The sequence below is a fragment of the Pan troglodytes genome, chromosome 16 (assembly GCF_028858775.2).
Source record: "Pan troglodytes isolate AG18354 chromosome 16, NHGRI_mPanTro3-v2.0_pri, whole genome shotgun sequence".
Lineage (NCBI taxonomy): Eukaryota > Metazoa > Chordata > Mammalia > Primates > Hominidae > Pan > Pan troglodytes.
The window spans coordinates 26,915,413-26,934,936 of NC_072414.2; the positions used below are offsets into that span (position 1 = coordinate 26,915,413).

The following is a 19,524-nucleotide window of genomic DNA, read 5'->3' on the forward strand; positions in this document are numbered from 1 at the left end:
CCACAGTATTAAGCCTTCCCTATAAATGATATAGATTCATTCTGTTGCTTTCCAGAAGCATGTAGTTCAGTGGATCTCAGAGTGTAGTCTCACAACAGCTAACCTTAGTCACTAAATGCAAATTTTGGGGTTCTAAAAGACACTGAATCACGAACTCTGAGGATGCAGCCCAGCAATCCATGCTTTTAACAAGCCCAATTCACACTAAAGTTTGAAAACCACTAGTTTCTAATGGAAGATCAACAGAGTTATAAACAAAAATTAAGGGGAATACAGGGGATGGAGAACTTGGGTAAATCAGAGAGGCTCCCGGAGGTAGTATTTAAGCTCAAACTTCAAAGAACAAATAGATTGCCAATTTAGATGCAAAATATTACATGTTCTATATTTCATGTAATACCATTATATTACTTTTCAGTTACCTTTCCTTTTTTTTCTCTTACTGCTAATAGAATTCCCTTAATAGAATTAGCCCTTAAATTCTAAGCCCTTCTAACTGGCAATAAGGAGAAATCTCAACAAGCTAGGGATTAAATGTTCCTTCCCTGTAGCTTCAAAAAAGCAGACACCATTCTGCATCATAAAACAGTACTTGGCAAATGTTATTTCTAACAAAGATTCTTGTAAAAGATTTCAAAGACTGTTGCTGCATCCTAAAAATATAATTCTAATTGGTTGTGTTATATAACATGTACATTGAAATCCGTGTTCTGTGCAAGTCAGTTTTAAGCACTTTTGTTTTCCCCCATAATCATGAAAAAAAAGAAACTTGACTCAGCTAAATTTCTTCTTTGAACAGATTGTCTGTTTCTAATTTAAGTTGACACAAGATAGACACGATGGAAAGCAAAAAGAATAACAATACTAGTATGTATTGGAGAAACCAATTCTATATACTGTTTTTTAAAGAGATGATCTTGCTCTGTCACCCAGGCATGGAAGGCTGGAGTGCAGGGACATGATCATAGCTCACTTCAACTTCCAATTCTTGGGCTCAAGCGATCCTCCCGCCTCTGTGTTCTGAGAGCAGCTGAGACCACAGGTGTGTGTCACCACCTCACCTGGCTTAAAAAAAAAATTTTTTTTAAGTGACGGTGGTCTTGCTTTGTTGACTGTCTCAAACTCCTGGCTTCAAGCAATCCTCCTACCTCGGCCTCCCAAAGTGCTGTGATTACAGGCTTGAGCCACTGTGCCCGGCCCCTAATTCTGTATTTCTTTAGTACAAATCTGAAGAGAAAGGCCAAAAAGGAGGATAAACAGATAAATACGTAGACCATACAACATACAATGGAGTTAACATATTCTTTTGTAGGTGATAGGAAGCTGTCAAAGGATTTTTTTTTTTCCACAGAAGGGAACAGCATGGAAATGTAACATGAACAAGAGGGTAAATGATCAAATATCCATGTAAATTTGGTGTAGAAGGTAGATTGGAGTGGACCTATAAAAGTATCCGACAATCAGTACCTTGGCTCCAATATTTTGTAATTCCCCCCCCCCCCCCACAAAAAAAAAGGCCAAACTGTGTAACTTGGAACTTTATTTTTAAAGTATTCTGAAAATTTTCCAAGAATTTTAACCACCACCTACTTCCCTTAAACACACACACATTTTTATCTTACAATTATAACCCCTATTGCAGTACAAAACAAGAAACAATAATTCTAAGTTAGCCAGCCAATCAAACTACTTCAGTAAATGATCATACTACAGCCTGGAATCACTCAAACAAAAAATTCTTCTAGTTCTCTTTAAAGATATTTATCGTTTATTTTTTCATGAAACCAAAGTAATTGATTCAACAATACTAACAGTTCTAGCATGCAACAAACCATCTACTATCTAATGTTTAATCTTCTTAACATGTATATTTTCATTCCTATAAAGTTTCCATAAGAAGCTTGCAATGACAATAAAGGTAAATAAGTACAGTTGTCCCTTGGTATCCATGGGGTATTGGTTCCTGGACCATCCCCCCAACCCACAGATACCAAAAATCCAAGTATACTCAAGTCCCTTACATAAAATGACATATTTGTATATAACCAACGCACATCCTCCTGTATACTTTATCCCTAGACTAATACCTAATGCAATGTAAATGCTATTTAAATAACTGTTATACTGTATTTTTATTTGTATTATTTTTATATTATTTTTTCTAATATTTTTGATCTGCAATTGGTTTAATCCACAGATGCAGAGTACATGGATACAGAGGGCCAACTGTGTTTTGTTACAGGTACTTCAAATAGCACTACAGTACATCTTTGACAAAATTTTTACAATATTCCACCTTTCAATATGAAACAGCTTAAAAAGGCATGGGTCAAAAATAAAGTATAGTAGTATCACTTACGCAAATAAAGTCTCAGAATCATACAAGCACAACGCTGTTAGGACTCTCCCTGTTTAGGCTGGGAAAAACATTATACAAAACATTTTCTTCAAATAAAATTACATAAATTGCTTAGAAAAATGCCAAAATCAATAATTTCAAACATATTAAGGAGAAAACCTTGAACATTATTGGAAAATATAAACTAGTTATTCCTTGCTTTTGTGTAACAGATGAGTTCTTGACAAGTTTTGTGTAAAGCAAATTCTGTAAACCATTATCTTGCTTGCACTGGAGGAACATATCTCAAGGAAACATAAGAGAAAGTGTTCTTTAAAGCATGTGATTCTCCTGTTTTTGCTGGATGTCTGTATCTACATAATAAACAGGCAGACTTCTACATCATTGGGTATTTTACTCAGACTGTCATGTTTCATCTCTGTAAATTAAACCCAAGTTACTTAAAAATCACCTGTGGTAAAAGAAGCAAGCAGATCACCCCCACCTACTATCCCTCCCGCCTCCCCCCTGTCAAAAGAAAGTTCTCAGTTTATGATGCAAAACTTACAATTGTTCATTTATCCACATTCTCAATAGAGGATTTTCCACTATACTTAAGTATGGTAGGATAATTACCCACCTGTTCCTCTTTTCAGCTTAGAAACATAACGGTTCATTCCTTTTATTGCTAGAGAATGTCATTCCTGAAGATTTTATAAACAAAGGCAAATATGAAGGAAAATTTGTAATTATGAAATAAGTCCTTTGTAGTAAAGAATATTTCCCAAATCATAACAGTTCTATTTGGAATGATACCCACAACTCTACAAGCATCTTATCCCTCTACAGGAATGACTACCTTATTAATTAAAATAAAAATTTAACAAGGATCAAAATAAAATTCTTTAGCAATAGACTCCTGCAAAAATAAAAACTAAAACTAGACCTAGTCATTGCCATTTGATCAAACTTAGAACAGGCTTAAATAACAGAACCACTCCATTAAAGAGGCATAGAAAGAAAAGTTTACTAAAATAAATGTAAGTCTTATGGAGATGAAGATCTCTAGAATAGTCTTAAGTCTATGACTACTGCTATCATTAATGAGCAAATAAATGACTTGAAATTATTCCTCTGAAAAGATAAAACTCATACGTATTATGAAAAAGACTATGGCACTTAGAAAATATTCCTGGTAAGTAAACATGGTAAATATAGGTACATCCTAGCCTCTCGCCTACTTTTAAATTATTTCGAGAAAGATAGCACTAGCTGGGAGAAAAAAAAAATCCTTATCACCTGAAGGTGAAATTACCACATAGTCCTAAAAATAAATAGCTTTGAAAAGACCGTCGGGTGCGGTGGCTCATGCCTGTAATCCCAGCACTTTGGGAGGCCGAGGCGGGTGAATCACAAGGTCAAGAGATCGAGACCATCCTGGCCAACTTGGTGAACCCCCGTCTCTACTAAAAATACAAAAATTAGCCAGGCGTGATGGCAGGAACCTGTAATCCCAGCTACTCAGGAGGCTGAGGCAGGAGAATCGCTGGAATCTGGGATGCGGAGGTTGCAGTGAGCCTAGATGGCGCCACTGCACTCTAGCCTGGCGAAAGAGTGAGACTCCATCTCAAAAAAAAAAGACCAATGAAAATAATACTATAATTGTCTCATCCATTTTCACCTTTAGTGTCTCTGTAGTTTTTTAAATTTACAAAAAAAAAAAAAAAAAAAATTACCAATGCAATTTGAGTCACATGTGGACAAAATTATGCTTTCATATGAAATGTAAAATAAATCAAATATAACAGGGCTATGTGCTGCAGCTAAAAGCCAAGTTTTGCCTCTCAGTCTTTTGAGTATATCTAAAAAGAGATGGCATGTCTTAAGGAATAATTCCTTTAAAAAATGAATGAGGCTAAATTATTGGTACAGTCATCATGGATTTATATTTTTCAATACAGCCAAAGCATATGTTTACAATATTAAAATGCCTACTTTATAGCATCAAATCATGTTCTTGCCTCTAAAATTAACTTGGCTGTTTCTAAAACATTGTATTAATTTTCTATGTATTCTACCTCCTTACTATGCAGGATAAGCAAATGCCTGTGAAACCATTCAGTTTAATGCAGGCCTTTCAATAAAAATGCATTTTAAATAATACAGGCTTTAAAAATAAGATCACCAGAGACCACAATTGTTAGTGGTTGTGACAATTTACATAACCGAATCTAAGGCAACCACTTTCCCTTGTGGTCGTTCTTTAAAGTGAGTAAGTTGATGTCTCTTCCAGTGAGGAGCCTGTCTGAATGTTTTGCCACAAACTGAGCATTCAAATGGTTTCTGCCCTGCATGAATTAGGTAGTGTCTTTCCAGTTTAGATGGAGATCGGAAACTTTTAGCACAAACACTGCATCGGTACAGGAAGACATCATTTTTCTCCTGATGCTCTGAATAACTGCAAAAAGGATTGCTTTGCTCTGATTCCAAAAGTACATTAGGAAGACAGGGTTGCCCGGTGCTACCAGGAATAAAATCCTGTGACTCTGCCTTAACTCCTGACATTTGATCTGACTCTGAGACCTCGTATTTTTGAACACCAGGAGCCTGACATTGTTGGGAAGCATTATAGTTAACATTATTACCTGAATGATTAGAAAGATTGTTGAAGTTTCCAAATTCTACTTGGCAAAGAGATGCATAAGGACTCTTTTCATTATGAGTCTGTTCATGTCTTTTTAAGTGAGCTGACTGTCTAAAAGATTTCCCACAAATATTACAGCCAAAGGGCCTCTGTCCAGTATGAATTAAATAGTGTCTTTTTAGTTTGGATATAGAAGGAAACACCTTCTCACATTTATCACAAGGACATATCTTATGTCTAGTACGTATGTTTTCCCTTGGAACTGAAAAACCACACTGAAGTACCTCACAGTTATTAAAGAATTCCTCACCTGATGAACCACAGATTGACAAGTCTTTCTTATTCACTGAATTATCAATGCTTAATATGTTTTCTGTCGTAAGGATGCCTTTCAAATTTTTTCCCATATTTTGCCAAGAAAATGGCAAAGTCAATGTTTTCTTCTTTCTATTGCCAATTGTTTTATATGTTCCATGTTTGCCAAGAGAACCCACAAATGTTCTCTGGGTTTGTTCAGAGCTCTGCTCACCAGAAATAAGATCACAATTTCTCAAGAAACTCTTTTTAAATACTTTTTTCTCAGATTGAAAGTTATCTAATTTTTTACTCCTAGCACGCTTAAGCTTGGCCAAGATTTTTTTAACAATGGTTTTATAGTTGTAGCTTCTTTTGAACCTGCTTGGAATTTTGCCACCTCTAGCAGCAAAACAGCTGTGTTCATTGAGAATCTGCTCTGATTCAAAACACTTTTCACACTTTGGACATTGAAAAGGGACAATATAAATTGAGTGGACATCGAGTGGATTATTCTCCTCAGATTCACCAATCTCACCATTTTCAAAACCACCCTGATTTGCATTTAACTTATTAGGCAGGGGGCGAGATTCTGTACGCCTCTTCTTTAATAAAAGAGCCCGAAAAGCCTTATTCCTAGTATGGATTTGTTTATGCTTCAGAAGTTTGCTTTGAATCTTAAATCCTTTTTGACAAAAACAACATTGAAAAGGTCTTTCTTCTGAATGTGTAAGTTGGTGGATTTTTAAATGAGTTGACTGTCGAAAAGATTTAGTACACAAGACACATTTAAAAGGCCTCTGACCAGTATGAATAAGTACATGCCTATCAAGTTTTGACTGTGATGGAAACATCTTGCCACAGATTGTACATGCATGAATATTCTTTCTTCTTTTCATGCTATACATGGGATCAGACTTAGAGCACGGGTGTAATGCCCATCTTTCCTCTGTGGTAAAAGTATTATACACTCCATACATTGACTTTTCTTGCTTGGCCTCCAGCAATCTTCTGACCTGTTTAACATTATTCTGATAGGTTTCATTGTGAAGTTGTTGGTGCTTCACAAATGTCTTCAGATTTTTAAAGTGACGCTGACAAATACTACATTTAAAAGGCAGACTATGAGTTAGTTGATGCCTCTCCAGATGAACTAGTTGTCTAAAGGTTTTATGACACACATCACATTCAAATGGCTTTTGACCAGTATGAATGAGATAGTGCCTAGCTAATTTTGATGGTGTTTCAAAGTGCTTAAAGCAAATATTGCAAACATATGGCCTGTTTCTAGGTAGTTTGTTGGCTACCACACACTGTTGAATCTTTAGCATTTTTAAATTGTTTTCAGCCATCATATTCTTCAATGATATACTCTGATGAGCTCCATACTGTTCTTAAATTCCACAGATGTCTAAAAATTAAAGGAAAAAAAGTATTAATTTTAAAATTATTTATTCATATGAAAAGTAACTTAAGTTGTTCTTTGGCTGAAGATATTAAAGGCAAAGGAGAATCTGGACTTAGTGTTTACAAGTTAATAATCATTTTAAGTAATACTTTAGAATAATAATACTAATTTTATACATACAGAGATATGAGTCTTTAAAAGAAATATCTAAAAATCAATACAATTTTAAGCTATTTTTCTAATTGAGATGCTACATTAAATGAGGACTAGGCTGAATTTCTTAACATGAAATAGATATTTTAATTCCAATTTTCCTATTTCATTATTAGGTAGATTTGCCAGTATTTAGTTGCCATCATTTTAAAAAATGGGCTAGAAAGGTAACAAATCAAAACGTAATACTAAAAATAAGATATACTTGCATTCAATTATAGCACATTGTAAATATGCTCTTAGAACAGAACATTTCACTTATCATAGGTGGATTTCTTAGCCACAAATTTAACATGAGTTATTCTCAATTACTTCTTTAGACCAACAAGGACAGTGTGGACTAGGAGAAAATTCACAGAAGACCTGGGTTCTAGTCCTGGATTTGCCACTATACGATCTTGGTGGTAGGAAGAAGGAAATACAGAGTTCTCATCTGTAAAATGGGGAAAAGGTCTCCTGGATTGTCTACCACCACAAGCTGTTGTCAAAAATCAATGGAGATAATGTATATGAATGTGCTAAAAAACAGTGAAGCAATACATAAATCTAAGGAACTATTTAGCTCAACGCTAATCAAATTTTAAAATGTTATCCTTATCGTCTTAGTAACATTTTTAAGCGTTTCTCAATAAGAGATAAACCCACTGACTAAATTTACAGGTTTTAAAAATTTCTCACCTGGCGCCGTGGCTCACGCCTGTAATCCCGCACTTTGGGAGGCTGAGGCTGGTGGATCACCTGAGGTCAGGAATTTTGAGACCAGCCTGGCCAACATGGTGAAACCCCGTCTCTAGTAATAATACAAAAATTAGCCGGGTGTGGTAGTGCACACCTGTAATCCCAGCTACTCAGGAGGCTGAGGCAGGAGAATCACTTGAACCCAGGAGGCAAATGTTACAGTGAGCCGAGATCGTGCCATTGCAATCCAGCCTGGGTGAGAATCCATCTCAAAAAAAAAAAAATTCTCCTTTTCACTTTGTTGTGAAATTCCCAAAAGACAAGCATAGAGGTAATAAGATCAACAAATTGGTTACTTATATAGCTATCTATGACTAAGTAATTGAAACTTGAGTGTGCTTTGCCCATCAGGCAATATAGTAAAAGGGTCATTTTGGTCTTAAGCGTTAATATAAAGATTTAAAAAACTGGCCCAGTGCAGTGGCTCACACCTGTAATCCCAGCACTTTGGGAGGCCGAGGCAGGGAGATCACATGAGGCCAGGAGTTTAAGACCTGCCTGAACAACGTGGCAAAACCCCGTCTCGACTAAAAATACAAAAATTAGCCAGGCGTGGTAGTGCACATCTGTTAATTCCAGCTACTTGGGAGGCTGCAGCACGATAATTGCTTGAACTGGGGAGGCGGAGGTTGCACTGAGCCAAGATTGCACCACTGCACTCCAGCTTGGGCAACAGAGCGAGACTCTGTCTCAAAAAAAAAAAAAAAAAAAGTTTAGCAAGCACTTTCATAACTATCTTATACTCTATCTTCTATCAGAGAAGCCAATTTTCTTTTCATTATTACTTTACTATGGCACTGCCCTTAAATAAAGGAGTCAGAGATTTTTTCAAAAAAAAATTAAAAGCTGTGCTAGCTCTTTCAATATAATGTATCTTCTAGATCAGAGAGTTCTAAGTCTGGAGTTCTTTTGTCAGCTGATCTGGCAAACATCCAACAAATACGGTGTTACTATTTTCTCCTAGAAGATACCTTCAACCCCAAATCACAAACATACCCACTGTGGTTCTTTAGCAATGTGAATCAGAAACAGAAAAAAAAAAAATTACTGAACAAATATCTTTAGTTACTTTATCACAGTGTTTTTCAAACTGCAGGATATTACTCATTAATGGATTGTGAATTCAACTTAGCAGATCATGATCAGCACTTTGTTATTTAAAATAAGAGCGGAGGCTGGCATAGTGGCTCATGCCTGTAATCCCAGCACTTTGTGAGGCCGAGGCAGGGGATCACCTGAGGTCAGGAGTTCGAGGCTAGCCTGGCCAACATGGTGAAACCCTGTCTCTACTAAAAATACAAAAATTAGCTGAGTGTGGTGGTACATGCCTGTAATTTCAGCTACTTGGGAGGCTGAGTCAGGAGAATTGCTTGAACCCAGGAGACGGAGGTTGCAGTGAGCCGCCAAGATTGCACCACCGCACTCCAGCCTGGGAGACAGAGCGAGACTCTCAAAAAAAAATTAAAAATAAATACATAAATAAAAATAGGGGATAAATAATAGTAGAAAGTATCAGACTGCATACTATATAGCAAGGATAAATATTGTTTTGTGAAACTTCTGTAGGAAGAAGTAAAAAAGTTTATGAAAGCTGTTCTTAACATGCCTCTTCATACTAGACAAAGGAACCTACAACAAATCGACCACTTTATTCAAAGTGGCCAAGTGATCTATTAAGGTGAGAAAGATAGGGGCCCATAGTATGAGACAAGATTACTAAAGAAAGCAAGTGTCTGGTTTTCTTCACTTGACCCATATTATTCCAAAATATTTATTTTAAATAAAAATCATCTAATTACAGGCCAAATGGAAAATGCCACATAAATCCACGCAAAATAAAACAATCTGACTGTAAGCCAGTATAGTAGTAAAATATATCATATAACCCAGATATCAATGTTAACCAACAATCAACTCTTGGTGCTATGAATATGCATTTTCAGTAGCTTGAATTAGAGAAATTAGAGGTGAACAAGCTCCAAAGTCTCTAAACATGCCGATACAGAGCAACAGTCATGATAATTAAAATTAAGTCATGAATCCAGTGAACTGCAAAGAACTTGGCAGCAATTAGGTGCCAAGGTAGTCAATCAGGACAATGAGTCAAACCAAAAGTAATCAAGCCTTTATTCACTTACTATGACAGTGCAAGCAAGTGGTAAAAAGAGGCACTGGCTCCCCAGTGGTCTACTAAATACAAGGACACTGGGTGAGGGTCAGTTGATGCAGTGCATATGAGGTAATCCTCTCACTGAAAGGAGCCCCTAACAAAAATCTCCTGCCTCTTATGGAACTTTAGAATAGGAAAGGGAGGGGAAGGTCTAGGAGTGAAAGAAGCTGGGTCAAAAATGGAGAAAAGTGTCTTAGCCACGGTCCTTCCTAGGAGGGCCTCCAAATGGAGGTACCCAGGCTAGGAAAGAAGTTATGGGATTTGCATATCTAGCAGGAGGGGCAGGGCAAGTCCTCGACTGCAACCCCCTCCAGAAAACTGCAATGCACCGGCCCATATCGAGTATGGTGTGGGAGGGCAGCTTGGCCCTTGAGGCCAGTCAGGCAAAGCCTGGTAATTGTCCAATGTCAGGACTGAATGATCACACAGGATTTTGGTATAAAGCCAGATTCAATTCCTTTTGTATGTTTCTTCTTCCCTTTAATAAATGCTTTCGTGGAACACGCCTAAAAGAAAAAAATCACACACCACAACTACCTCTGATTAAAACAGGGATTGGCTACCTACAGCTCCTGTACCAAAAAGGAGCTATAGTTAATCATCCATTGTTAGCACTAAGATTGGATAACTGTTGTCACTTGCCTCCCACCACGTGGAAAAGCACTTACTGGGAGCCCTAGATTGTTAGAACCATTAGTGGCAAGTGGTGATCCTATCTCCTGTTTATGAGAGTCAGGTTAGGGATCCTCACCTCACGCACTCATGGAGCTCCAAATCCCATTTCAACCGATTTTTTTTGTTGATAACATAAAAATAAAAAAGACTGTAATTTTTCTTATCTTAAACTGAAATAAAAGAATAGTAGATCTGCTCAGTGGTTCAATCCAGAATTTATCCTGACAAGAACAAGATACTCTACGTGAAGACTGTAAAAACTGTAAAAACTGACCTCAATAATATCCAATGTTGCCTCAAGGCTGAAAGCCTGTTGATTTTCTTGTCTTGACTAGTACCATTAAAACGATGTGAGGATTTCACGAAAGTAAGCGAACAAGAAATGAAAGACCTAAGAGAAACACACACAACTTTCAGTTGGGGAATAATCTCCGGCGGCTGCTTCTGCCCCACTCGCCCCAGGCCCATTCTCTTGGCCTTGAACCCTCACCTCTCCCTCCCAGTGGACTACACTGGACAAAGGACACTGACACACAGTCCTCGTTCTCAGGGCCCACAACCAATAATAAGCACGTAATGGTCGAGCCGAGTCCAGAAACCACAAAATCCCACGCCAGGAAAAGAAGGGCAAGGGTAAAAACTGCTTCGGCTGCAGCCAGGATGAAAACGCCACATGTGATACAACCCACAGCAAGAAAAAAAAAATCCCTCTACGCCTTCCTCTCAAATTTCTGCTCCGCGTGAGACGCACTCAATAGGTGGGGAAGTGAGAAAGCAAAAGGAGCTCAGGAACTGAGGTTGTGGAGCCCCCGTTCTTGGGTCCCCAGGCACCTTGGCGGTATTGAGGCAGGTCCGACCCTCCCTGGGGGTCGCTCCACTTCTCAGTCGGGTTTCTGAAGTCCTCCTCACGCATCTGGAGCTGGCGAGGGCCCGGGAGGTACGCACCTCAGGCCCAGGTGCCGCGAAGGCAGCGCGCGCACGTCCGCAGGGCCGGCGCGGCAACGGGCTGAGCGCGCAGGCGCGGCGCTCTGGCGCGCCCAGGGACACAGTCCGGCTGGAAACAAGCTCCCCCCAACTTCAGGGCCGTTGTCGCCTCCGGGCGGTCCGCGGGTCCCGAGCGGACTGGGACTCCAGAGACGTGCCCCCAACCCCACCGCCATTCACCCTGTCATTGCAGGGGAGAGAACAGAATAAAGACGGGTACATTTTCCATCTCACCTCTGAACCTCGGTTAGGAAAACGCTGTAGCCCGGACTAGTGGGCTCAAGGGCCGACTGGAAAAGGGCGAGTCAGCGTTCAAAGCCGATTCGGGGCAGCCCTCTCTAACGCAGAGGGCCGAGGATAAGAAGACGACAATGTGTTAGGGGCCCTCCGGGCTAGGACTGTCCTCACCACTTTGTACATTGCCAAAGTAAATATAACGTAGAGGTCAAGCGCAGGCGCTTTGTGGGCAGACATGACTGAGCTCCACTCGCGACTCCTCTAATGGCGTGCCAGCTGCGGACCTCATTAGCCCCGCCTCAATCATTCAGTATGTTTTGGTTGTCTACAGTGTACGAAGCCCTGTTCTCACAATTAGATAAAATGAGTGTGAAGTGCTCAACATAATTCCTAGTGTAGTAGGCCTTCAAAGAACTATTATCATTTTTAATTACTCATATTGAATACAACTTTAGGAAATGATAGGATCCCATTTTAAGATGAGGAAAATGAGGCTATCAGAGACGTTAAGGAACTTAATGTCACACAGTTAATAAACGATAGAGGTGCGATTTGAACACAGGTTGTCTAATACCAGACCTGCATTTATAACTCTGCTGCTTCCCAAGTTATAGATATTTCAGCATTTTATGTAGTCACAATTGAAGACCAAATATATAGTTACAGACTAAGCTGGCATGTTATTACTGAATAAGATGCTAAGGTATCTACTAAAGATTTTAAGTGCAAAAGGCATTAGAGAAGAATTTACTGTGGATTTTTTGCAGGTTCTGATTGTAATTGTATCACCTTGAGAAAGGAGGAAATGAAAGCAGATTATCAGGCATACTTTTTTAACTCTAAGCAACTTTTTGCATTACTTTCTAAGGACCATCAGCAACAAAAATCAATGGTTTCTAATGTTGATATATTTTTCTCTACCAAAAAAATTAAAGCAGCTGAGCCAACAAAAAGTCTCTGTTTTGGATGTGTTAGCATGAGGAAATGGCGAATAGGAAATGAGCTTTTGCTTCTCATGTAGGAACCCTGAAGGAGTCAGATTTGGGAGGGGTTGAAGTCTGCTTCCAACAGAAGCAGGGGTGGAGAAGGGAAAGGAAAGACTTCTGGTGTCCTAAATGCTAGTCCCAAAGTGGGGATGCTGTTTGTCCGGATAACCCTTGTAAATCTGCTCCATTCTGCAGCTACTCCTGGGAAACTTAACTCAGCCAAATAATGCAAACAATTGCATCCATCATCAGCCACATCAGCCTTAGGAGATACATCCATATCATGAGAAAACACTACCTGAAATTGGGGACCACTGGAGGGTGAGATTCGTTCTTTATCCATTACCTGCAAAACAAATTGGTCTTTGCATGGAGAGTCTGAATATATATTGAGTGTGAAAGCAGTTAGGACTTGAATAGGTTATTCTCCAAGGCCACATGCCCCATGTCATAACCTCCCCCATTTACCGTGAGAGCTATCTCAGGAGCCTTCTGGAAAAAAAAAGAGAAATTAACATGAATAAGAGTAATCAAGGAAGATTTCATTGAATATGTGAAATTTGAACTAGCAGTAGTGGATAGACTATGAATAAATAAAAAATGTGGGGGCAGGACAACATGGTAGGGCAGAGGTGGCAGGGTGAAGAAAAGATAGTATGAGAATGAAAAATAAAGGGGGTGCATGACATACGTTTGAATTAGTATCTTAATGCTGCAGCTTACTAGTTGTGTCCTTAGAAGTTATTTAACATAGGCTGGGCGCGGTGGCTCACACCTGTAATCCCAGCACTTAGGGAGGCCGAGGCGGGTAGATCACGGGTCAGGAGTTCGAGACCAGCCTGGCCAACATTGTGAAACCCTGTCTCTACTAAAAATACAAAAATTAGCCGGGCGTGGTGGCACGTGCCTGTAGTCCCAGCTACTCAGGAGGCTGAGGTGGAAGGATTGCTCTAGCCCAGGAGGTAAAGGCTGTAGTGAGCCGTGTTCATGCCGCTGCACTCCAGCCTGGATGACAGAGCAAGACTCTGTCTTAAATAAATAATAATAAAAATAGAAAAGATGTGCCACTGCACTCTAGCCTGGGCGACAGAGCGAGACTCTGTCTCAAAAAAATAAAAAGAAGAAAAGACATATCAGGTACCAAGCTCTAAATATTCACTTCCAATTATATAAAGATGAAGCAGTTAGGCCCTGAACCCTAAATTAGTTTCTAGCCCAGAGGGGAAAATAACATACAAACAAGTATTAATACAATATGATAAGAGCAGATATATATAGGAGGAAAGAACATCTAAATCTGCCTGGGGGTTCCAGGTACAGATGGTCCCTGAGCTGCAGCTTCAATCAGCCATCTATCCATCCATCCGTTCTGCATATATTAAGCACTCGCTGTGTATCAAGTCCTGTTCTAGGCAAGGGGGACAGAGTAGCAGACAAAAAGTCAAAAGTCCATGTCTTCATAGATTTTATATTCTACTGAAGGAGACAGACAACAAATCAAATAAGTTAAAATATATAATATGTTAAATATTAGTAAGAACTGAGGAGAAAAGCACAGAAGAGGGCTGTGAAGATTTGGGGGTGTGGGTGGGGATGTTGGCATTTTAGTAGATGGCCAGAGATGGCCTTAATGAGAAGTTCTGTGATTTTTTTTTTTTTTTAATACAGAGTCTTGCTCTGTCACTCAGGCTGCAGTGCATTGGCACGATCTCAGCTCACTGCAACCTCTGCCTCCCAGGTTCAAGTGATGCTCCTGCCTCAGCCTCCCAAGTAGCTGGGACTGTAGGTGCCTGCCACCATGCCCGGCTAATTTTCGCATTTTTAGTATTTCGCATTTTTAGCACCATGTTGGCCAGGCTGGTCTTGAACTCCTGATCTCAGGTGATTCACCTGCCTCGGCCTCCCAAAGTGCTGGGATTACAGGCGTGAGCCACTGCACTCAGCCTAGTTCTGTGATTGTTGAGTTGAAACCTGGTGGAAATGAGAGACTGCCTTGCCCATGGGAGACAGTAGGAGGCAGGGATAAAAATGAGTAGTAACTTGCTTAGTGGGCAAGAGAGTGTGTTTTTGGAGGAGGGTGGGGAAAGGAAAGATAGGCAGAGAATATTCCAACCACAACAGACACACAGTGAGAAAAGGCATGGCAAACAGGAAATACAAGTAGTTGCTGGAGTGTGAAGTACAGGTTGGGAAAGTGGGGAGTGGCAGGAGAGTCACTCATGCAGGAAATAATTTGGAGCACCTACTGCTCACCAGGTTCTTAACAAGAAGCTCAGAAAGTTGTTATATGCAAATGTTTTCTTTTTAAAAATTTTCTTCTTTTTCTATCTTTTATCCAAATAATTGTACTTGATTCTCTAGTTTCTCTTCAGATCCTATAAATCTTTCATCTTTTACCAAAATAATTGTACTTCAAAGGAGTCCATAATTTTAGGATATTTTGTATGTTTTTTGGAATATTTTAAAAACAGAGTTTTTTTTTAACTTTTTTTTTTTTTTTCTGAGATGGAGTTCTGCTCTTGTTGCCCAACCTGGAGTGCAATGGCACAATCTCGGCTCACTACACCCTCCGGCTCCTAGGTTCAAGCGATTCTCCTGCCTCAGCCTCCCGAGTAACTGGGATTATAGGCACGCGCCTCCACGCCTGGCTAATTTTTTTTTTTTTTTTTTTTTGTATTTTTAGTAGAAACGGAGTTTCACCATGTTAGCCAGGCTGGTCTCAAACTCCTGACCACAGGTGATCCGCCCACCTTGGCCTCCCAAAGTGCTGGGATTACAGGCATGAGCCACCATACCCGGCTAAAAAACAGACACTTTTTGAAATTGACTTTTAATGGTGTTAAAGCTGCCTTCTGCCTTAAGTGACAGGCTGGCAAGGAGCTCATATCTCCTGGTTCCATCCCGTCTCTCTTATCTTTCCTTTCTCCTCTACCCATTCCCTCTGTGGAACAACCTACAAAGTCATCTGCTTGCCTTCTGCAGATAGTCCACCCAAATCTGTACCCCTCAGGTGTTAGTTTCTACCCCCAAGCAACTGTCAAAGAATTTTTTCAACAAAGAAATCCTTCTTTCTTTCTTTCTTTTTTTTTTTTTTGGAGATGGAGTTTTGCTCTTGTTGCCCAGGCTGGAATGCAATGGCGTGATCTTGACTCACCGCAACCTCCGCCTCCCGGGTTCAAGTGATTCTCCTCCCTCAGCCTCCCGATTAGCTGGGATTACAGGCATGCGCCACCGTGCCCAGCTAATTTTGTATTTTTAGTAGAGACAGGGTTTCACCATGTTGGTCAGGCTGGTCTCGAACTCCGGACCTGAGGTTATCTGCCCACCTTGGCCTCCCAAAGTAGAAATCCTTATTTCTTAAGATGATTTTTGGTGAATAGAACCCTCTCCTTCCCATCATATACTGTACTTCCTTGAGAATAATACTTGCAACTTCTTGTACATTGTGCTACACAACTTCTGAGAGCATGTGGTGTAGGAGTGGGGGAGCTGGGAGCAGGGAGAGGGTGGAGGATAAGTTGAGATCAGAAGATGAAGCACAATACGGCTGTACTGTATTTTACTTAGGACAGTTGGACTGTCTACAGCTCACAGGCTAGCCCCATTCTCCTAAAGGATTGCTGGAAATCTCTAAAGCTCTATTGGATTTCTGGGTCTGGTTAGGTATTGCATTGTTCCACACCCCGACTCCTGCCCCACTTCCTCACTTCCCATGTGTTGGTTCAAATTCGGTAGTATTGAGGTTCCAGAGTTACCTGGAAGCAGGCAGAAATCCCCCATAGGGTTTTGACCGTACTTGTTCATCCTTAGAGTCAAGACCAACCTCTCGACCCCACTGAATTCACCCCTTGTAACCACTCAAAGGGTCCACCTTGCCCACTGCCTAGACAGAGCTAATTTATCAAGACAGGGGAATTGCAGTAGTGAAGAGTTTAATTCACACAGAACTGGTTGTACAGGAGACTGGAGTTTTATTATTACTCAAATCAGCCTCCTCGAGAATTCGGGGATCAGAGTTTTTAAGGATAATTTGGTTGGGGCAGGGGCAGTGAATCGGGAGTGCTGATTGGTTGACTCACAGATGAAATCATAGAGAGTTGAAGCTGTCCTCTTATACTGAGTCATTTCCTGGGTGGAGGCCACAAGACCAGATGAGCCAGTTTATTGATCTGGGTGGTGCTAGCCGATCCATCAAGTGTAGGGTCTACAAAATATGTCAAGCACTGATCTTAGGTTCTACAATAGTTATGTTATTCCCAGGAACAATTTGAGGAGGTTCAGAATCTTGCCACTTCCAGCTGCATGACTCCTAAACCATAATTTATAATCCTGTAGCTAATTTGTTAGTCCTTTAAAAAAAAAAGCAGTCTAGCCCCCAGGCAGGAAGGGTGTTTATTTTGGGAAAGGGCAGTTATTGTCTTTGTTTCAAAGCTAAACTATAAACTAAGTTCCTCCCAAAGTTCATTGGGCTCACACCCAAGAATGAACAAGCACAACTTGACGGTTTGAAAGTAAGATGGAGTCGATTAGGTCAATCACAATTTTCTCAGTTGTAATTTTTGCAAAGGCGGTTTCACTCTGACTCTTAGGACAAGGGTCTGAGCCAACCAAGGAGGGTGGGAGGAACGATAGTTTTTGCTTATGGAGTCAAGTGAGCTTGACATTGTGACTTTCTCCTGTTTCTGGATCTTACTTTCTGGAGGCTGGTGATAAGAGTTCTCACAGGTAGAGTCTACCAAAAAAAAAAATGCCCTTCTTCACAAAAGCCAGAACAGACTAAGCATTTCCTTTCTCAGTCCCCATCTGCAAGTAGTGTTGTGGGCTTTAAGTCTGTCTCCGGTGTCTGCCAGATTCTAGGGGTAAATATATGAGATGTTACTGATCTCTTCTGGCTTCCCAATTAGGTAAATACTTAGTAAGCATGATTTTTATTTAAGGTCCCGGGCTTTTTTGTTGTGTTCTCTGACCCAAAGTAAGAACTTACTTACCTTATGATCAACGGTTTTAGTAGTTAGAAATCTGAACTCAGGTGGCTAAAGGTAATCTTCCTCATTGACAGCTCTGTATGGCTGGAATGGTGCCTCTGTTTCTAACACTAAACAGTTTTTTTTGGTTTTTTTTTTTTGAGACAGTCTCGCTCTGTCACCCAGGCTGGAGTGCAATGGTGCAATCTCGGCTCACTGCAACCTCTGCCTCCCGGGTTCCACCAATTCTCCTGCCTCAGCCTCCCGAGTAGCTGGGATTACAGGCACACGCCACCATGCCCGGCTAATTTTTGTGTTTTCAGTAGAGACGGGGTTTCATCATGTTGGCCAGGCTGGTCTCCAACTCTTGACCTCGTGATCCACCTGCCTCGGCCTCCCAAAGTGCTGGGATTACAGGCGTGAGCCACTGCGCCCGGCCTGAACAGTTCTCTTAATACTCAGTCTTCTCTCTCCCTCCCCTTTAATGACTTCTTGAAGAACAAGAGGTGGGGAGGATATCTCAAGTTTTCACAGGAAGTTTTGAGCTTATCCAGCAATGCTTTGCTTTAAGTTCCTCCCATAGCAACTTGTTCCAACAAGCCTGATTTTTCCAAATGGCTTCCCAACAGCAAAGTAGAATGGTTTGTTTCTAAAGCCTCTTAAATGTTAACACAAATGCAAAACAAAGGTCATTTGTCCTTCCAGCTGTTACATTGTCAGAAACTTTACTTACAAATCCAGGCAATTTATCACATTGCCAAGTATTGTTAAGCATTCAGGTACTCAGCGTACCCTGAGAGATGCATCGACAGGTTTGCAATCAAATAAATTCCTGATTCTGGAATTAATTAATTCAATTAATTATTAATTATTGTTCACACCCCCACTGACACCCTGTAATATTAATATTTTAGGGGAACATAAAAATCTTCCTTTCTTCATTACCTAAAAATGTCTGTATTTCTTGTGGCATAAAGCATTCACTAGTAGTCCTAATAGGCAGTGTCAAGTTTAGAGTCTAATCTATAAGCCTTATAGTATAAGGGACTCTGTCTCAGTTGAAGAAGCAAGCATGATAGAAACCTTTAATCAGCCCTGTAATGAGTTGAAATCTGTCCTGTGTCCCTTAAAAAGATATATTCCAGTCCTAACCCTGAGTAGCTTTGAATGTGGCTTTATTTGGATAAGAGACTTTGCAGATGTAATTAAGGATTTTCAGTGTGAAATCATGTAGGTTTTAGAATGAACCGTAAATCCAATGACTGGTGTCCTTATGAAAAGCAGGATATTTCCCTGACCCCTTCATGGGCAGAAACTGGAGTACACAGGGACTAGAACTAGCTGGCCACTTTGGTGCCGGCAGGGGCAGACTCAATTAACTTGGTCCCTCCGGGATCTACCCCTTGCTGGAGGGGAAGCACAGATGAATAGGTTCAGGAGCTGGCGTGAGCATTTTTGGGCACCAGCAGGAGCAAAACTCCATGCAGCCCCCACTGCAGTGGCTGGGGGGTTGTCTGTGACCTATGAAGCTGCAGAAGGAGTGTTTCAGTGCCCTTTTAGCTTTGCAGTCTGTGGACAGCAGTGGAGGGTCAGTGTGACAGCCTTTTGCACCTGCACTCATGGCACCCAAATTCTTGTCTGACATCCAGGAGGAATGAGGTCGCATGAATGACTTGAAGATGGTAGATGTGGATTTTTTTTTTTTTTTAACGAGATGTGCTCTTGTGGTCCAGGCTGGAGTGCAATGGTGCGATCTCGGCTCACCGCAACCTCAGCATCCCCGGTTCAAACGATTCTCTTGCCTCAGCCTCCGGAGTAGCTGGGATTACAGACATGTGCCACCATGCCTGGCTAATTTTGTAGTTTTAGCAAA

General features: G+C 40.5%; 1 protein-coding gene across 5 annotated transcripts; it reads right to left on the reverse strand.

Annotated features, from left to right (window-relative positions):
- Positions 1–1,523: 1,523 nt before the first annotated feature.
- Positions 1,524–11,988, reverse strand: ZNF770 (zinc finger protein 770). 5 transcript variants are annotated; one of them, XM_063794691.1, is made up of 5 exons: positions 11,312–11,542; positions 10,755–10,871; positions 5,293–6,687; positions 2,979–3,042; positions 1,524–2,417 (listed from the first exon to the last, which is right to left on the reverse strand). In XM_063794691.1, exons 3-4 carry the CDS (start codon positions 6,629–6,631, stop codon positions 2,996–2,998), a joined length of 1,386 nt encoding a protein of 461 aa, XP_063650761.1. In that variant the 5' UTR covers positions 6,632–6,687; positions 10,755–10,871; positions 11,312–11,542; the 3' UTR covers positions 1,524–2,417; positions 2,979–2,995. The 5 variants fall into 5 exon arrangements, with proteins under 5 accessions (XP_063650761.1, XP_063650760.1, XP_016783398.1 ...); XM_063794690.1 differs by having other exon boundaries at positions 1,524–2,777; XM_016927909.4 differs by having other exon boundaries at positions 1,524–3,042.
- Between the last annotated feature and the right edge of the window lie 7,536 nt (positions 11,989–19,524).

Excerpts from the sequence above, each read along its gene's own strand:
- ZNF770 (XM_009428752.5), bottom strand. The coding sequence starts at position 6,631 with ATGATGGCTGAAAACAATTTAAAAATGCTAAAGATTCAACAGTGTGTG.